The sequence below is a fragment of the Nicotiana tomentosiformis genome, chromosome 10 (assembly GCF_000390325.3).
Source record: "Nicotiana tomentosiformis chromosome 10, ASM39032v3, whole genome shotgun sequence".
Lineage (NCBI taxonomy): Eukaryota > Viridiplantae > Streptophyta > Magnoliopsida > Solanales > Solanaceae > Nicotiana > Nicotiana tomentosiformis.
In genome coordinates this window covers 55549734-55564147 of record NC_090821.1, presented here as the reverse complement: position 1 = coordinate 55564147, position 14414 = coordinate 55549734, and the positions used below count along the sequence as shown (strand labels likewise).

At 39.2% G+C, this 14414-nt stretch overlaps 1 protein-coding gene across 1 annotated transcript; it reads left to right on the top strand.

Moving 5' to 3' along the window:
- Nucleotides 1–5051: 5051 nt before the first annotated feature.
- Nucleotides 5052–6266, top strand: LOC138900198 (uncharacterized). The gene has a single exon (XM_070186912.1). The coding sequence runs from the start codon at nucleotides 5052–5054 to the stop codon at nucleotides 6264–6266; it is 1215 nt and encodes a 404-aa protein (XP_070043013.1).
- The last annotated feature ends 8148 nt before the right edge of the window (nucleotides 6267–14414 follow it).

Here is a 14414-nt window from a genome sequence, read left to right as displayed (position 1 = left end):
CTACTACAAGTTAAAACACACTAATAATATAAATTTTTGTTCTTTTTATTAATGTAAAGAGTTAAATCTCTTTGTATTTAGTCTATACTTTCAGCTCCCGTGTACGCTAAGAAAGCCGGTTTGGACTGAATACTGAAGTCGCCCTAATTGAAGCTTTTATGAGCTAATTAGTTTCCTCTCGCCCTGCAATAAATACCATGTACTTGTTACGACCCAAAATCTAACCGTCGTGATGGCGCCTATCGTGGAACTAGGCAAGCCACAACTCAACATCTCAACATATAAAAATCTTTGAACATAAAGTCGGAAGCAATTTAATAATTTAGGAAATCCTTTTTGAAAACAGAAATATCCAAATACGATACAATAATCCATCCCAAAATCGGGATGTCACAGAGTACATGAGCGCCTAAATCAGAATACAGTCCACTACAGTGTCTAGAGAAATAAACTGAAAATTCAACTAGTGATAAAGAAGGAGAGTCAAGGCCTGCGAACGTCGTGCAGCTATCTTGGTAGTCTCCGAACTTTGAAACTGCAATCAGCAACCGCCGCCGTGATCAAAAATGTCTGGATCTGCACACGAGGTGCAGGGAGTAACGTGAGTACATCCAACTCAGTAAGTAACAAGTCCAAACTTTGGACTGAAAGGTAGTGACGAACTCAACCGGTACAGATAAAATAGAAATAGCTAAACAGACACGTAGGCATGCTTTCAAATTAAATAGGCAACTCAAAACACTAAAGTGAAGCGGATCCGAACAGTGTAAACAATATAACTCTGCTATCTCTACATGCCAATGCATATGCTGTATGTGATGCACTATGCTGTCAGCCTCATGTGCTCACACTCTTGAATGCTCAACCACTCGGCACTGTATATGGCCCATACGGCCCAGGGAAGATCCATCCCAGAAGATATACATCACTGACTATAAGTCACCCAGTACCGAGGAAGGCCAATCCAGCCTCGTGGAGAAGATCCATCTCCAGGTATCAAGTACTTCGGACAAGATCCATTTTCAAGGAAGATTCATCCCTCAATAATATCAACCACGCTCACTGGGGGTGTGTTACAGACTCCGGAGGGGCTCCTACAGCCCAAGCGCTATGATAAAATCAGAATAACTGTTGCGGCATGCAGCCCGATCCCACAACTGCCACTCATAATCATGCTCTCAGCCTCACTCAGTCATCAATCTCTCCAGTCTCACTCACGGGCTCACAATATCATAAAAACTAGCCCGAAACAATGATATGATGTATCAATAAATAATAACTGAGACAAAGATATGATATGAAATGCATGAACATGACTGGTACATAATATCAATGAAATTAGTGAGATGACAGCAAGAAACGGCCACTAGTGGTCCCAACAGTACCGACATAAAGCCTAAACATGATATCTATCATGATTTACAGCTTAATTAGTTTATCACAACATGAAAACACGTATATCAACAAAATAAAGTCACTATACAATGCCATGGAATCGACCAGGCCACAATTCTCAGGGTGTGTCACTATAAAGTCACTATACACGTATAGTGTATTGTTGTGAAAAGTATTCATTGATAAGTAGTAACTCTTGATGTATTTGTGCTTAAAGAAGTTGGCAGTTAATGTAAATTAATGTGAATGTGGAGTATTGGTTTGACATAAGTGTGGGGTTTTAATAATGACATGTATGTATTAAAGTGCTTAGGGTTGTGTAGTCACTCTTATATCTAAATGTATTCTACCTGTCCCGCAGCTTACATTACAACTAAATAAAGTCCTACTTGATCCTTGACTTAATGAGCTCAATTAGTGGAGTAGTATACTACGGGCAAGCCTATGGTTTACCTTTTGTGGCATATGAATGTTGTTTCTGAGAGTGAGCGAATTTTTTCTATTTGAAGTTCCTAATTGTACTTAAATTTGATTGTGTGTGGAACTACTCTCTTTTGTCGTGAGGGCACGTGATTCATGAAGGAAAGGTAATGTTATTGACCTCTGTGTTAGAGTAAGTAAGCGAGTTGTAAATAATGCATGGTGCTTTAGAGTCAAATCTTAAGGCGAGGATGTTACGTAAGAGTGCTTAGTCTATTTTAAATATTCTTGGTATGATGAGTTATGAGAAATGTTAAAAAGGTCGTGTCATTATAAAGTGTAGTTTGATTTCTCGAGGACGAGCAATGGTTTAAGTGTGGGGTGTTGTTGGTAGGCTATAATTGCGTATTTTAGTTGCTTATCACACTCTAATTTACAGAACTTTAATTGCGCTTGAGCATTAATCGCAAGTATTTTGTACTAATTGTGTATTTTATGCCTTGTAGGAGTGATCCCGAGCTATGTAAATATTATGGCATGAATTTAAGCTATTATGGAGCTTTGAAGTCTGAGTAAAAGCTCAAGGATTAAGTTGGGATCGTGTTCGGGGATCAACGGACAATCATGCACTTAACAAAACAAACGGGGTATCGAGCAGGACGCCACCCAGGTGCGCGAGCGCATTGGTCGAGCACTGGGCACGTATGTGAGGTAGTGTTCTGTCCAATGTGCGCGGCCATATGCGCGAGCACACTCCCAGGAGCGCGGCCGCGCACGTCCTATTCCGTAAAGAGTCCTATTTCGCTTAGGAGAATGTGTGTTTGTTTGGGCCCGACTGTACTTGGTATATATAGATAGAAAATGGTATTTTTGGGACTTTTGACATACTTTAGACCTAATGAGGCTAAGAATAAGTGGGAGAAGTAAGAGCACAAGGATTTCATCATTCAATCCTCACTCAAGACAAGAGTTTGGATCGTTGTATGTTTTTCTTAAACTTAAACTTAATTGTGATGAATTACTCCATATCTATGGAGTAGTTCTCTTTAGGGATAGATAGATTTGGTGTATTGATATTTATTTGAGGATTATTAACTCTAGTTTGTATGTAGTGAATCATTTTGGGTGTTTTAATTATTGCATCTATTTTCAAATGTTTATATAGTCGGAAGAGGCATAACTTGTGATGTTTTTGCATTATCTTTTTGGTTAAATTCATTGATTCTTCTTAGTAATCAAAAGAGGCTAGTTGAATTATTGTTTAGACCTAGTTAGGAGGATAATCGAAAGAGGTTCTCCTAAAGACCAATCTACTATGAATTCTTGCATATCTTCACCGAGTACAAAGTGGTTCATATTATGGTTGAGACTTAATCGAGAGAGGAGTTTCTACCGAACGTTTAAACTAATAATTGAGTGAATTCAAGAGACTCACTTGAGCCTTAGGAGTGAATTAGCTAGAGTTAAATCCCAGAAAAGTATCTTGCACCTATCCAATCAACCCCTATTTTTTCCCACTGATATCTTCCTTACTCATTGTTGTGATTGTCATTAGCCAATAGTTTAAACTTTTAGTTAAAATTTAGTTTTAATCACACAAATCTCAATTGTTGATCATCATGGATAGCAATCAAGCTATAAACTACAAAAATACTGTTTAACTCCAATCCCTGTGGATATAATATTTTATTTTACTATATTCGACTAGCGAGCATATTTATGTGTGTGTTTTGCGCTCGTCAATTTTGGCGTTGTTGCCGGGGATTGGAAATTAATAGTGTTTGAAATAGTTTGTGGTTCTAATTTAGGAATTTTTTCTTTTTATTTTATTTTTCTCTTTTTATGTTTGGCCTTACTTGATTGTGCGCAGGCTACAAGTTAGACTGGTGCATCCTCTGGGAAGGAAGTGCTCCCATACGAACCAGAAATCGAGAAACAACTGCGACAGTTAAGGAAGGAAAAAAATCTCCCCGAGAATACAGAGAAGGTTGGGCAATACTCATCCAAGGAAGTTATGGCGGGAGATGATGATAATGTTGATTTGGCTGCAAGAGAGGCAGCCCAGCAAAGAGAAAAAGCTGCACTAGATGCTGAGGAGACAGCTTCAAAATGCACAACTTCTCTATGAAGAGGAGAGGGCTCGGAGAATTGCTCAGAATCTACCTTTGGGTGTAGACCAATTCGAAAATATAGCTCCCGGTGCTGGATGACCACTGGGTGATTATGCTAGACCTGTCTACAACCAAGGCTTATCAAGTGTGAAACCACCTCCAGTTGCAGCTAACAATATTTAGTTAAAGTAGGGGTTGCTTCAAACTCTTCAAAACAGTTGTGTCTTCAGAGGAAAGATGAACGAAGACCCAAACAGTCATCTAATGGACTTCGAGGAGATCATGAACACCTTTAAATATAATGGTGTGTCACAAGATACAGTTTACTTAAGGGCATTCCCCTTCACACTCAAAGACGATGCAAAGCACTGGCTTTGAAGCTTGCCTAATGGATCGATTAGAACATGGGATGAGATGACCAGAAAATTTCTTGACAAATATTTCTCATCAGCTAAGACGGGCAAGTTTAGAAGAGAAATTCATAACTTCTGCCAGAACGAGACTGAAACTGTGTTTGAACTTGGGAGAGGTTTATGGAGATAGTGCGAAAGTGTCAACATAGCGGAATTGAACTTTGGATGCAACTCTAGGATTTTTGGGATAGATTGACACCAGCCGCATGCAGAACATTGAGCAATGCAGCTGGGGGCCCATTGATGAAGAAGACTCTAGAGGAGATAGTCACAATTCTAGATGAGTTATCCGAAGATGCAAATCAGTGGCCCTCTGAAATTATTGAAAGAAGAAGATCAACTGGTGTTCACCAGGTTGATGCTAACACATCTGTGCAGGTACAACTTGATTCCATGGTGAAAGAGATAAGGAAGTTGACCTTATTTTCAATATATAGTGAGAATCATGCAGCATGTGATATATGTGGAAGAGGACACCCTACTCATGAGTGTCAAGACTAAACCGAGGAAGTAAATTATGTGGGAAATTATAACTTCAATGCAATGGGTCAGAAGCACCCCAATTTTTAATGGAGTTCACCTGGGGGGTACTGCAAATTCATGGCAACAAAACAATCCCAGATTTCAAGGACAAGGAGCTCTTGGTTTTGCGAATCAGCCGAGGCTGCATTTCCATCCTCAACATTTCACTCAGTCTGGGCTATAAGATCTAATGAAGTCCTTCATTGTCAAGACATATGAGATATTAGATTCTCATGGTTCAGCTATCAAAGAACTTGGCACTGGTTTGCAAAACTTGGAGAAGCAAATGGGACTAATTGCAACTGTACTGGCTGAGAGAATCCCAGGTACTCTACCAGCTGACACTGAAAGAAATCCCAAAGAAATAGTAAATGTTGTGACCTTGAGAAGCGGGCAAGTATTGAAATATCCCACTCCAATCCAAAAGGAGGTTGTTCTTGAAAATGAAAGTGAGGAGAATCTGAAAATTGAAGGTGATAAGAGGACGAAAGGCAAGAAGGGAGCTGAGGAAAAGAAGAAGGAGGAAACTTCAAGAAGGGAGGAATCTAATGAGAGTGAGCATATGCCTACTCTACCTTTTCCCCAAAAGTTATATAGAGAAAAGCTGGACAAGCAGTTTGAGAAATTTCTAGGGATGCTGAGGCAGGTTAATGTAAACTTTTCATTCACAGAAGTGCTCTCACAAATGCCAGCTTGTGCCAAATTCTTGAAGGAGATCCTTACAAAGAAGAGGAAGATAGAAGAGACCTCAGTGGTCAAGCTCACAGAGTATTGCAGCACAATCTTACAAAACAAACTCCCACAAAAGTGTGGAGATCCATGGAGTTTTACTATACCTTGCTCGTTAGGCACTCTTAATTTTGATAAGTCTTTATGTGATTCTGGTGCCTCAATTAATTTAATGCCTTTGTCTATTAACAGGAAATTGGAGAATGAACTTGGAGAGATAAGGTCTGTGCCAATATCTTTGCAGCTGGTAGACCAAACAACTATAATACCTGAGGGTATAGTGGAAGATGTCTTAGTTCGGGTAGATAAGTTTATATTTCCTATAGATTTCATAGTGGTGAAGATGAAAGAGGACAAAGAGGTCCCCCTTATTTTAGGAAGACCATTCTTAGTGACGAGCAAAGCAATATTAGACATACATGATAGAAAGCTCATACTTAGAGTGGGTGATAAGACAATGACTTTCGAGATGAATGTGGAGATGGGGGTGAAAAAGGAGAAGTCAGCGGCAAGTGTAGAGCGGAGAGTGAAAAGCTCGAAAGAGAAGGTCCTAGTGATTAAGAAAGAAAAGTGTGGGGTGTATCCCAAGAAGGCTGAGAAGAAGCTATCTGTGTGGATGTGTGCACTAGTTCGGACACGAAGAATAGATACCGGCTTTGACTCAGACCTCGACTAGAGATTCAGGGAAGTTTCCTCTACCTTATGCTTTTTAATTGTGTGTCATGGGGACATGCCACAACTTAAAGTATGGGGTGGGAGATATATTTGTATGTATATTAATTTGGTTAGTTTATTTTGGTTAGTTGTAGTAGTTTGATAGAAACAAATTGGAAAACATTAAAAATTTTAAAATTTTTAATTTTTCCCGATGATGGATATCATTCGACAGGTTTCTTGAGGGATTAAAGTTGAAAGAAAAAGGCAAAATGATTTTATTTTGTTAGGTAGTGTATTAATTCCCCCTTGGTTTTTCTTTGTACCGCAGTTCTTTTTCAAGGATTTTGTTTGAACCGGGTGTAGTTAGTTTTATTTTTAGAAGTAGGAACCCTTGTGCTATGGTGAATTGAAAACAACATCTATTAACTTTTATACCAAGTGAGTGTTCTAGTTGTGACGCTTAGGATCAGTTTTTAACTCTCGTAGAAATACCTTAAATTGTATGTTCTTAACTTTGCTTGACTTCTTTGACTAGAGTGTCCTGATATTCCAATCTTGAGTGAGTTATGTGACATGTGTGTGTGAGGTTTCGTGTATTTTGTGCATTGCATTTGGTGTCTAGAACTTGCCCCGTGTGTTTGCAAAGCGAAATAGTAATTTTATTCAGTCTTGGAAGTGATATAGGCAATTCTTTGTTGGGCCGATGATATGCGTTTACCCACCAAATTGTTATGTATCGTAGTTAACCCCGTTGAGCTTGTCATCCTTTTCTTTGGTAACCACATTACAAGCCTTATCCATTTGTTTAAATTAAACATCTATTTGAACCATTTACCTCTCGCGAGCACTTGAAATTGTATGAACTTTGTAAAAGTTGATGTGTGGAGTGATTGGGTTGGTTTTTGAGTGGAACTAATGAAATAAGGAGAAAGGTGGACTGTTTTGAAAACGTAAGAGCCACTTAAATTGAAATATATATATATATATATATATATATATATATATATATATATATATATATATATAGTGTATTGTTGTAAAAATTATTCATTGATAAGTGGTAACTCTTGATGAATTTGTGCTTAAAGAAGTTGGGAGTTAATGTAAATTAATGTGAAGGTGGAGTATTGGTTTGACATAAGTGTGGGATTTTAACAATGAGATGTATGTATTAAAGTGCTTAGGGAGGTGTAATCACTCTTATATCTAAATATATCCTACCCGTCCCGCAACTTACATTACAACCAATTAAAGTCTTACTTGATCCTTGATTGAATGAGCTCAATTAGTGAAGTAGTACACTACGGGCAAGCCTATGGTTCATCTTTTGTGGCATATGCATGTTGTTTCAGAGATTGAGCGAATTTTTTCTATTTGAAGTTCCTAATTGTGCTTAAATTTGATTGTGTGTGGAACTACTCTCTTTTGTTGTGAGGGCACGCGATTCATGAAGGAAAGGTAATGTTGTTGACCTCTACATTAGAGTAAGTAAGCGAGTTGTAAATATGCCTTTAGTCAAATTTTTATGCGACGATGTTACGTAAGAGTGCTTAGTCTATTTTAAATATTCTTGGTATGATGTGTTATGAGAATTGTTTAAAAAGATCGTGTCATTATAAAGTGTAGTTTGATTGCTAGAGGACGAGCAATGGTTTAAGTGTGGGGTGTTGATGGTAGGATATAATTGCGTGTTTTAGTTGCTTATCGCACTCTAATTTACTACACTTTAATTGGTTTGAGCGTTAATCACTAGTATTTTGCACTAATTATGTTTTTATTCCTTGTAGGAGTGATCCCGAGCTATGTAGATGTTATGGCATGAATCCAAGCTATTCTGGAGCTTTGAATTCTGAGTAAAAGCTCAAGGATTAAGTTGGGATCTTGGTCGAGGATCAACGGACAATCATGCACTTAACGAAAGAAACTGAGAATCGAGCAGGACGCCACCCAGGTGCGCGAGCGCGCATGTGAGGCTGTGTTCTGGCCAAAGTGCGCGGCCATATGCACGAGCACACTCCGAGGTGCGCGGCTGTGCACGTCCTATTCCGGAAAGAGTCCTATTTCGCGTAGGAGAAGGTGTGTTCGTTTGGGCCCGATCCTACTTGGTATATATAGATGGAAAATGGTATTTTTGGGACTTTTGACATACTTTAGACCTAAGGAGGCTAAGTAGAAGTGGGAGAAGTAAGAGCACAATGATTTCATTATTCAATCCTCACTCAAGACTAGAGTTTGGATCGTTGTATGGTTTTCTTTACCTTAAACTTAATTGTGATGAATTACTCCATATCTATGGAGTAGTTCTCTTTAGGGATTGATGCTTGGTGTATTGATATTTATTTGAGAATTATTAATTCTAGTTTATATGTATTAAATTATTTTTGGTGTTTTAATTGTTGTATCTATTTTCACATGTTCATGTAATCCGAAGAGGCATAACTTGTGATGTTTTTACATTATCTTTTTGGTTAAATTCATTGATTCTTCTTAGTAATTAAAAGAGGCTAGTTGAATTATTGTTTAGACCTAGTTAGGAGGATAATCGAAAGAGGTTCTTCTAAAGACCAATCCACTACTAATTCTTACATATCTTCACCGAGCACAAATTGGTTCATATTGTGAGGCTGAGACTTAATCGAGATAGGATTTTCTACTAAACGTTTGAACTAATAATCGAGAGACTCACTTGAACCTTAGGAGTGAATTAGCCAATAGTTTAAACTCTTAGTTAAATTTTAGTTTCAATCACACAAATCTCAATTGTTGATCATTTTGGATAGCAATCAAGCTATAAACTACAAAAATACTGTTTAACTTCAATCCCCGTGGATATAATATTTTATTATACTATATTCGACTAGCGAGCATATTTAAGTGTGTATTTTGCGCTCGTTATCCCACTATATTGTTTAATGTTGGATACGTTACATGTATTGTTGATCATGTGAGTAATTGCCCCAGAATCCATGTAGTGAGCATTATCTCCATCATTTTGACTATTCACATTGAGTGTAGCAAGGACATGTGGCAAATATTCTGGTGCTTGATAAGAAATGTCCCACATGTAGAAGCACTTTATTGTAGTATGATTATTCCTGCCACACATCTGGCAGGCTGATGATCTTGAGTTTTCCTGTCCCTTAGCAGCATTTTCAGATCCTTGAGAGTTTTGATTGTTATTCTGACCAGCAGGCCTAAAGCCTCTACCACTTAAGATATAGTTCATGTTACCTCTGTTGTTTGAAAAGTTTCATCTACCTTTGTTGTTGTATGTCCTTTGTGCTGCAAATGCCAAATTATGATTCACTTGTTGTGAATTATCTCCTTCATTCTTTATGAGATCAAAGCCTCTTAGGGAAGTAATCAACTGACTTAAAGTTGGATAAGGTGCTTTTCCAAGCATCACACTCCTAAAAGATTTATATTTAGGACCCAATGACCTTGCTATCATTATCTACAGGCCTATGTATGGCAGCCAAGCCTTCACAAATGTATTTGAATTCCTTCAAATACTCATTAATGGTTTTGTTGCCAAGTTTGATGGTTTGAAGTTGTTGCTTCAACTGGAATTCCTTGTCCTTTGTTGCCTGCAAATAAATTTCTTCCAGGCATTCCCATACTTGCTTAGCAGTTGTGCATCCCACAATGAGATATATACTATCTTATGATGTTGTCCCAGATATCCAACACCTCAGCCCTGTCATTAGCAGTATCAGCCTTTTTATCACTGCTTTTGTCAACTCCTTTTTCACTGTCCTTATTACTACTTTTATCGATGCCTTCTACATTTATAAGTTCTGGATTTCCTTCAATGAGCTAGTTCAACCTCATTACTTGGATAAGATGCATCATTTGTGTTCTCCATATTAGATAGCTAGAAGGCTTTAACTTCACAGGACATGAAGGAATGAGATGATGAAGGGATGTTATTGAAAAAGTGTTGGAAGCCATATGAGCAAGATTGTTATTGTGTAGCAAAAACTGAATTTTGGGCAGCGGAATTAGCTTTAAAAAAGTTATGATATCATATGAAAATATGGCATAGAGACAATATCGAGAAGACAGTATATTACTCATTCAAAGCAGTTACATAAGCCTATATATTTATACAAGATATTGATCCTATATTTTAGGCTATACAACATAGAGTGAAACTTTTCTAGGATGACTAATACAATAGTCCTAATTCTACTAAACTTAAACTAGGTGATCGAGTAGTTATTAGGTTTGTTAATATAACGACTCGGCCGATTGTTTTGAGTGTTGTAGCCTCGTTCCCCCATTTACTGCTTATTCTATACTTAATTGTCATTATGTGACTTGCGGGGTAGTTGGTTTGGTCCCGGAGATGTTTCAAAATGTATTGGGACACTTAGTCCCAAGGTTGGAAGCCTAAAGTCCCAAGGTTGGAAGCTTAAGTTGAACGAGTTGACCGGATATTGACTTATGTGTAAACAGCCTCAGAATGGAGTTTTGACAGTTCTAATAGCTCCGTAGGGTTATTTTGGACTTAGAAGTTTCTCTGGATAGTGATTTAGAGCTGCGTAGTTGATTTTGGCTTGAATTGGCGAAAGTTGAAAAAATGAAAGTTTGGAGAGTTGAAAAGATTGACCGAGAGTTGACTTTATGGTTTTTGGGCAAGGATTTTCGTTCCAAAAGTTGGAGTAGGTCCGTTGTGTCATTTATGACTTGTGTGCAAAATTTAAAGTCAATCGGAATTGATTTGATAGGTTTCGACATCAATTGTAGAAGTTGAAATTCATTAGTTTTCATTAGGCTTGAATTAGGGTGCGATTCATGTTTTTGATATTGTTTGATGTGATTTGAGGCCTCCACTAAGTTTGTATCATGTTTTAGGACATATTGGTATGTTAGGTTGAGGTCCCGGGGGCCTCGGGTGAATTTCGGATGGTTAAACGGATCGAATTAGGCTTAAGTTTTATGTTGAGGTGCTTCAGATCTGGTGTCATCGCACTTGCGATGGGATTGGCTGCAGGTACGGAGCCGCAGAAGCGACTAAGTTTGCGCAGCTGTGAAGAGAAGGAAGGCCACTGGGGGTCGTAGGCGCAAAAGGGGTTTCGTTGATGCGGATGCACATTTGCGCATGATCGACCGCAGAAGCGGATTTGGCCAAGCAACGTTGAAGTCGCAGAAGCGAGGGGTGGTTCGCAGATGCGGTCCCGCAGGTGAAAATTTGGGATCGCGGGTGCACGAGTTCGGCTATTAAGTGGGTTTCACAGAAGTGAGGTTTTCTCCACAAAAGCAGGAGCGCAGGTGCGAGCCCAAGCTTCACAGGTGCGGAAATGCCTGGGCAGTTTTAAATTCGAGGGTTCTGAGATTTTTATCATTTTTGGACTTTTGAGGCTCGATTAGAGACGATATTTGAGGGGTATTTCATGAGATTTCTTGAGGTAAGCCACTTTTGATCATTGTTACTCAATGATATTGAATATCTATTGAATTTCCCCTATAGATTTGATGCTTTTGAAGTGAAAAATTGGGGATTTTGACCCATGTATTGGAGAGTGAAAATTTGAGGTTTGAGTGGCGATTTGGAGTCAGAATTTGATAATTTTGGTATGGTTAAACTCATGGTTGATTGGGTATTCAGATTTTATGACTTTTATTGGATTCTGAGACATGGGCCTGGGGTTGACTTTTGAGTTGACCTTGTTGGACTTTTGATTTAGAACTTAGCATTTTTATTTTTGGCTAGATTCGATACTTACAAAGGCCGATACACTTGGGAAGGGTTTGCTAAAAGAGTGATTTGATTTGCTTGAGTTAAGTATCTTATTTAAACTCGGTTGAGGCACCAGTTGCCTGAATTGTTGTGATAGACACGTGCTATTAGGTGCGTATATGCGTGGGGATGAGCCCATGTGCGGCCACCGGGGTCATATATTCATGTCGGTATTGTGCTCGAGCTCTTGTAAGCCTAGAATTAACTGTTAAGCTTCAAGCTATGATATCTCAAGTGTTGTCACCGTTTATGTGATCTATTTGAGCCATGTTGAGGCTACATAGAGGTTTAATCCCTGAACGAACTTGATAAATGCTTTTCAGTGATGAAATTACCGATTTGAGTTACGATAACACACTTTGCACATGCCTAAAGTTTAGCACGTCATTTATACCAGTCTAGGAGCATGATAATATTATTTCATTCATCATATACATGTATACTTGTTTAACAACTCTTGTATGATATGTTTGGACTGGAGGCCTGTGACTATGTCGGGCGGATTATGTTATTGGCATGTGAGTTGTCCATGCAGCACGTGAGTTGTCTGTGCGGATCCATATGTTGATATTATTGACATGTGAGTTGTCCGTGCAGCACGTGAGTTGTCTGTGCAGCACGTGAGTTGTCCGTGCATCACGCGAGTTGTCCTTGCAAGTTCTATTATTAGCACGTGAGTTGTCCGTGCAGATCTATATATTGATATTATTGACATGTGTGTTGTCCGTGTAGGTTCTATTATTAGCACGTGAGTTGTCCGTGTAGGTTCTATTGTTAGCACGTGAGTTGTCCGTGCAACATGTGAAATTAGCATTTTCTTAATCATTTATCGAATTTAATTGTTTCCTTCCTCTACATGCAATGATATTTTCTGAGTAGGGTACTTGAGAAACTGTGCACATGCACACACGGATATTCTTCTCAAGAAACTTGATGAGCTAGTTTTAAATATTGTTTTGTGCTAGTTTAAAAAGGCATAAACACACCGGAATGAGGAGTATTGTAACGACCCGGCCGGTCGTTTTAAGAGTTATAGCCTCGTTCCCCCATTTACTACACATTTCATGCTTTATAACTGCTACGTGACTATTTGGGGTAGTGGTTCGGGTCCGGAAAGGTTTCGAAATGAGTTGAGACACTTAGTCTCAAGGTTGGAAACTTAAGTTGAAAAGGTTAACTGGATGTTGACTTATGTGTAAATGACTTCGGAATGGAGTTTTGATGGTTTCGTTAGCTCCGTTGGGTGATTTTGGACTTAGGAGGGTGTTCAGATTGTGATTTGGAGGTCTACAGTTGAATTTTTCTTGAAATGGCAAAAATTAGAAATTCGGAAGTTTGACCGAGAGTGGACCTTGTGGTTACCGGGCATAGATTGGATTCTGGGAGTTGGAGTAGGTCCTTAGTGTCATTTTTGATGTCTGTGCAAAATTTGAGGTTAATCGAACGCGATTTGATAGGTTTCGGCGTCGTTCATAGAAGTTGGGATACCTTAGTTTCAATAGGCTTGAATTGGGCTGCGATTCATGTTTTTGATGTTGTTTGATGTGATTTGAGGGCTCGACTAAGTTCGTATTGTATTTTAGGACTTGCTGGTATATTTGGTTGAGGTCCTGGGGGCCTCGGGTGGAGTTCGGATGGTTAACGGATCAAGATTTAGAATTTGAAAGACTGCTGAAGTGCACCATGTCTGGTGCGATCGCATCTGCGGAGTTTTGACCGCAGGTGCGAGCTCGCAGTAGCGAGAAGGGAATCGTAGAAGAGGCCTTGAAAGAAATGGGCACAGGTCGCAGGTGAGAGGTGATTTTCCGCACCTGCAATGTCGCTGGATTTGCGCAGGTGCGGAGCTGGGTTGGGCTGGGGCTGGACGCAGGTGCGAGGGGGTAACCGCATCTATGAGCCCACATGTGCGAGAAAGGCTCCGCAGATGCGGAGTTGAGGGGAGAGGTTTGTTTCCGCATAAGCGGATAATGGGCCGCCGAAGCGCTTCCACAGGTGCGGAATCTGGAGCAAAGATGCAGACCCTAGGGATTGAAGTGATTTCCGCATAAGCAAATGATTTTACCTCAAAAGCGGTTCCCCATGTGCGGTTATTTGGCCGCAAGTGCGAAAAGCTTGGGCAGTGTTTTAAAAACGAGGGCTTCCGAGATTTTCTTCATTTTTGAACATTCCAAGCTCGGGATTAGGCGGATTTGAGAGGGATTTAAGGGATTCTTGAGGTAAGTCACTTATGGTTTATTTTGCCCAATAATTATGTTTCCCCATTGATTTTCCCACCTAGATTGTGTGGTTTTAAGGTGTAATTTGGGGGTTTGAGGCTAGGGATTTGGAGAGTTAAAATTGGGGATTTGGGTGTCGATTTGGTGTTAGATTTTGGTAAATTTGGTATGGTTGGACTCGTGGTTGAATGGGTTTACAGATTTTGTG

Excerpts from the sequence above, each read along its gene's own strand:
- LOC138900198 (XM_070186912.1), top strand. The coding sequence starts at position 5,052 with ATGAAGTCCTTCATTGTCAAGACATATGAGATATTAGATTCTCATGGT.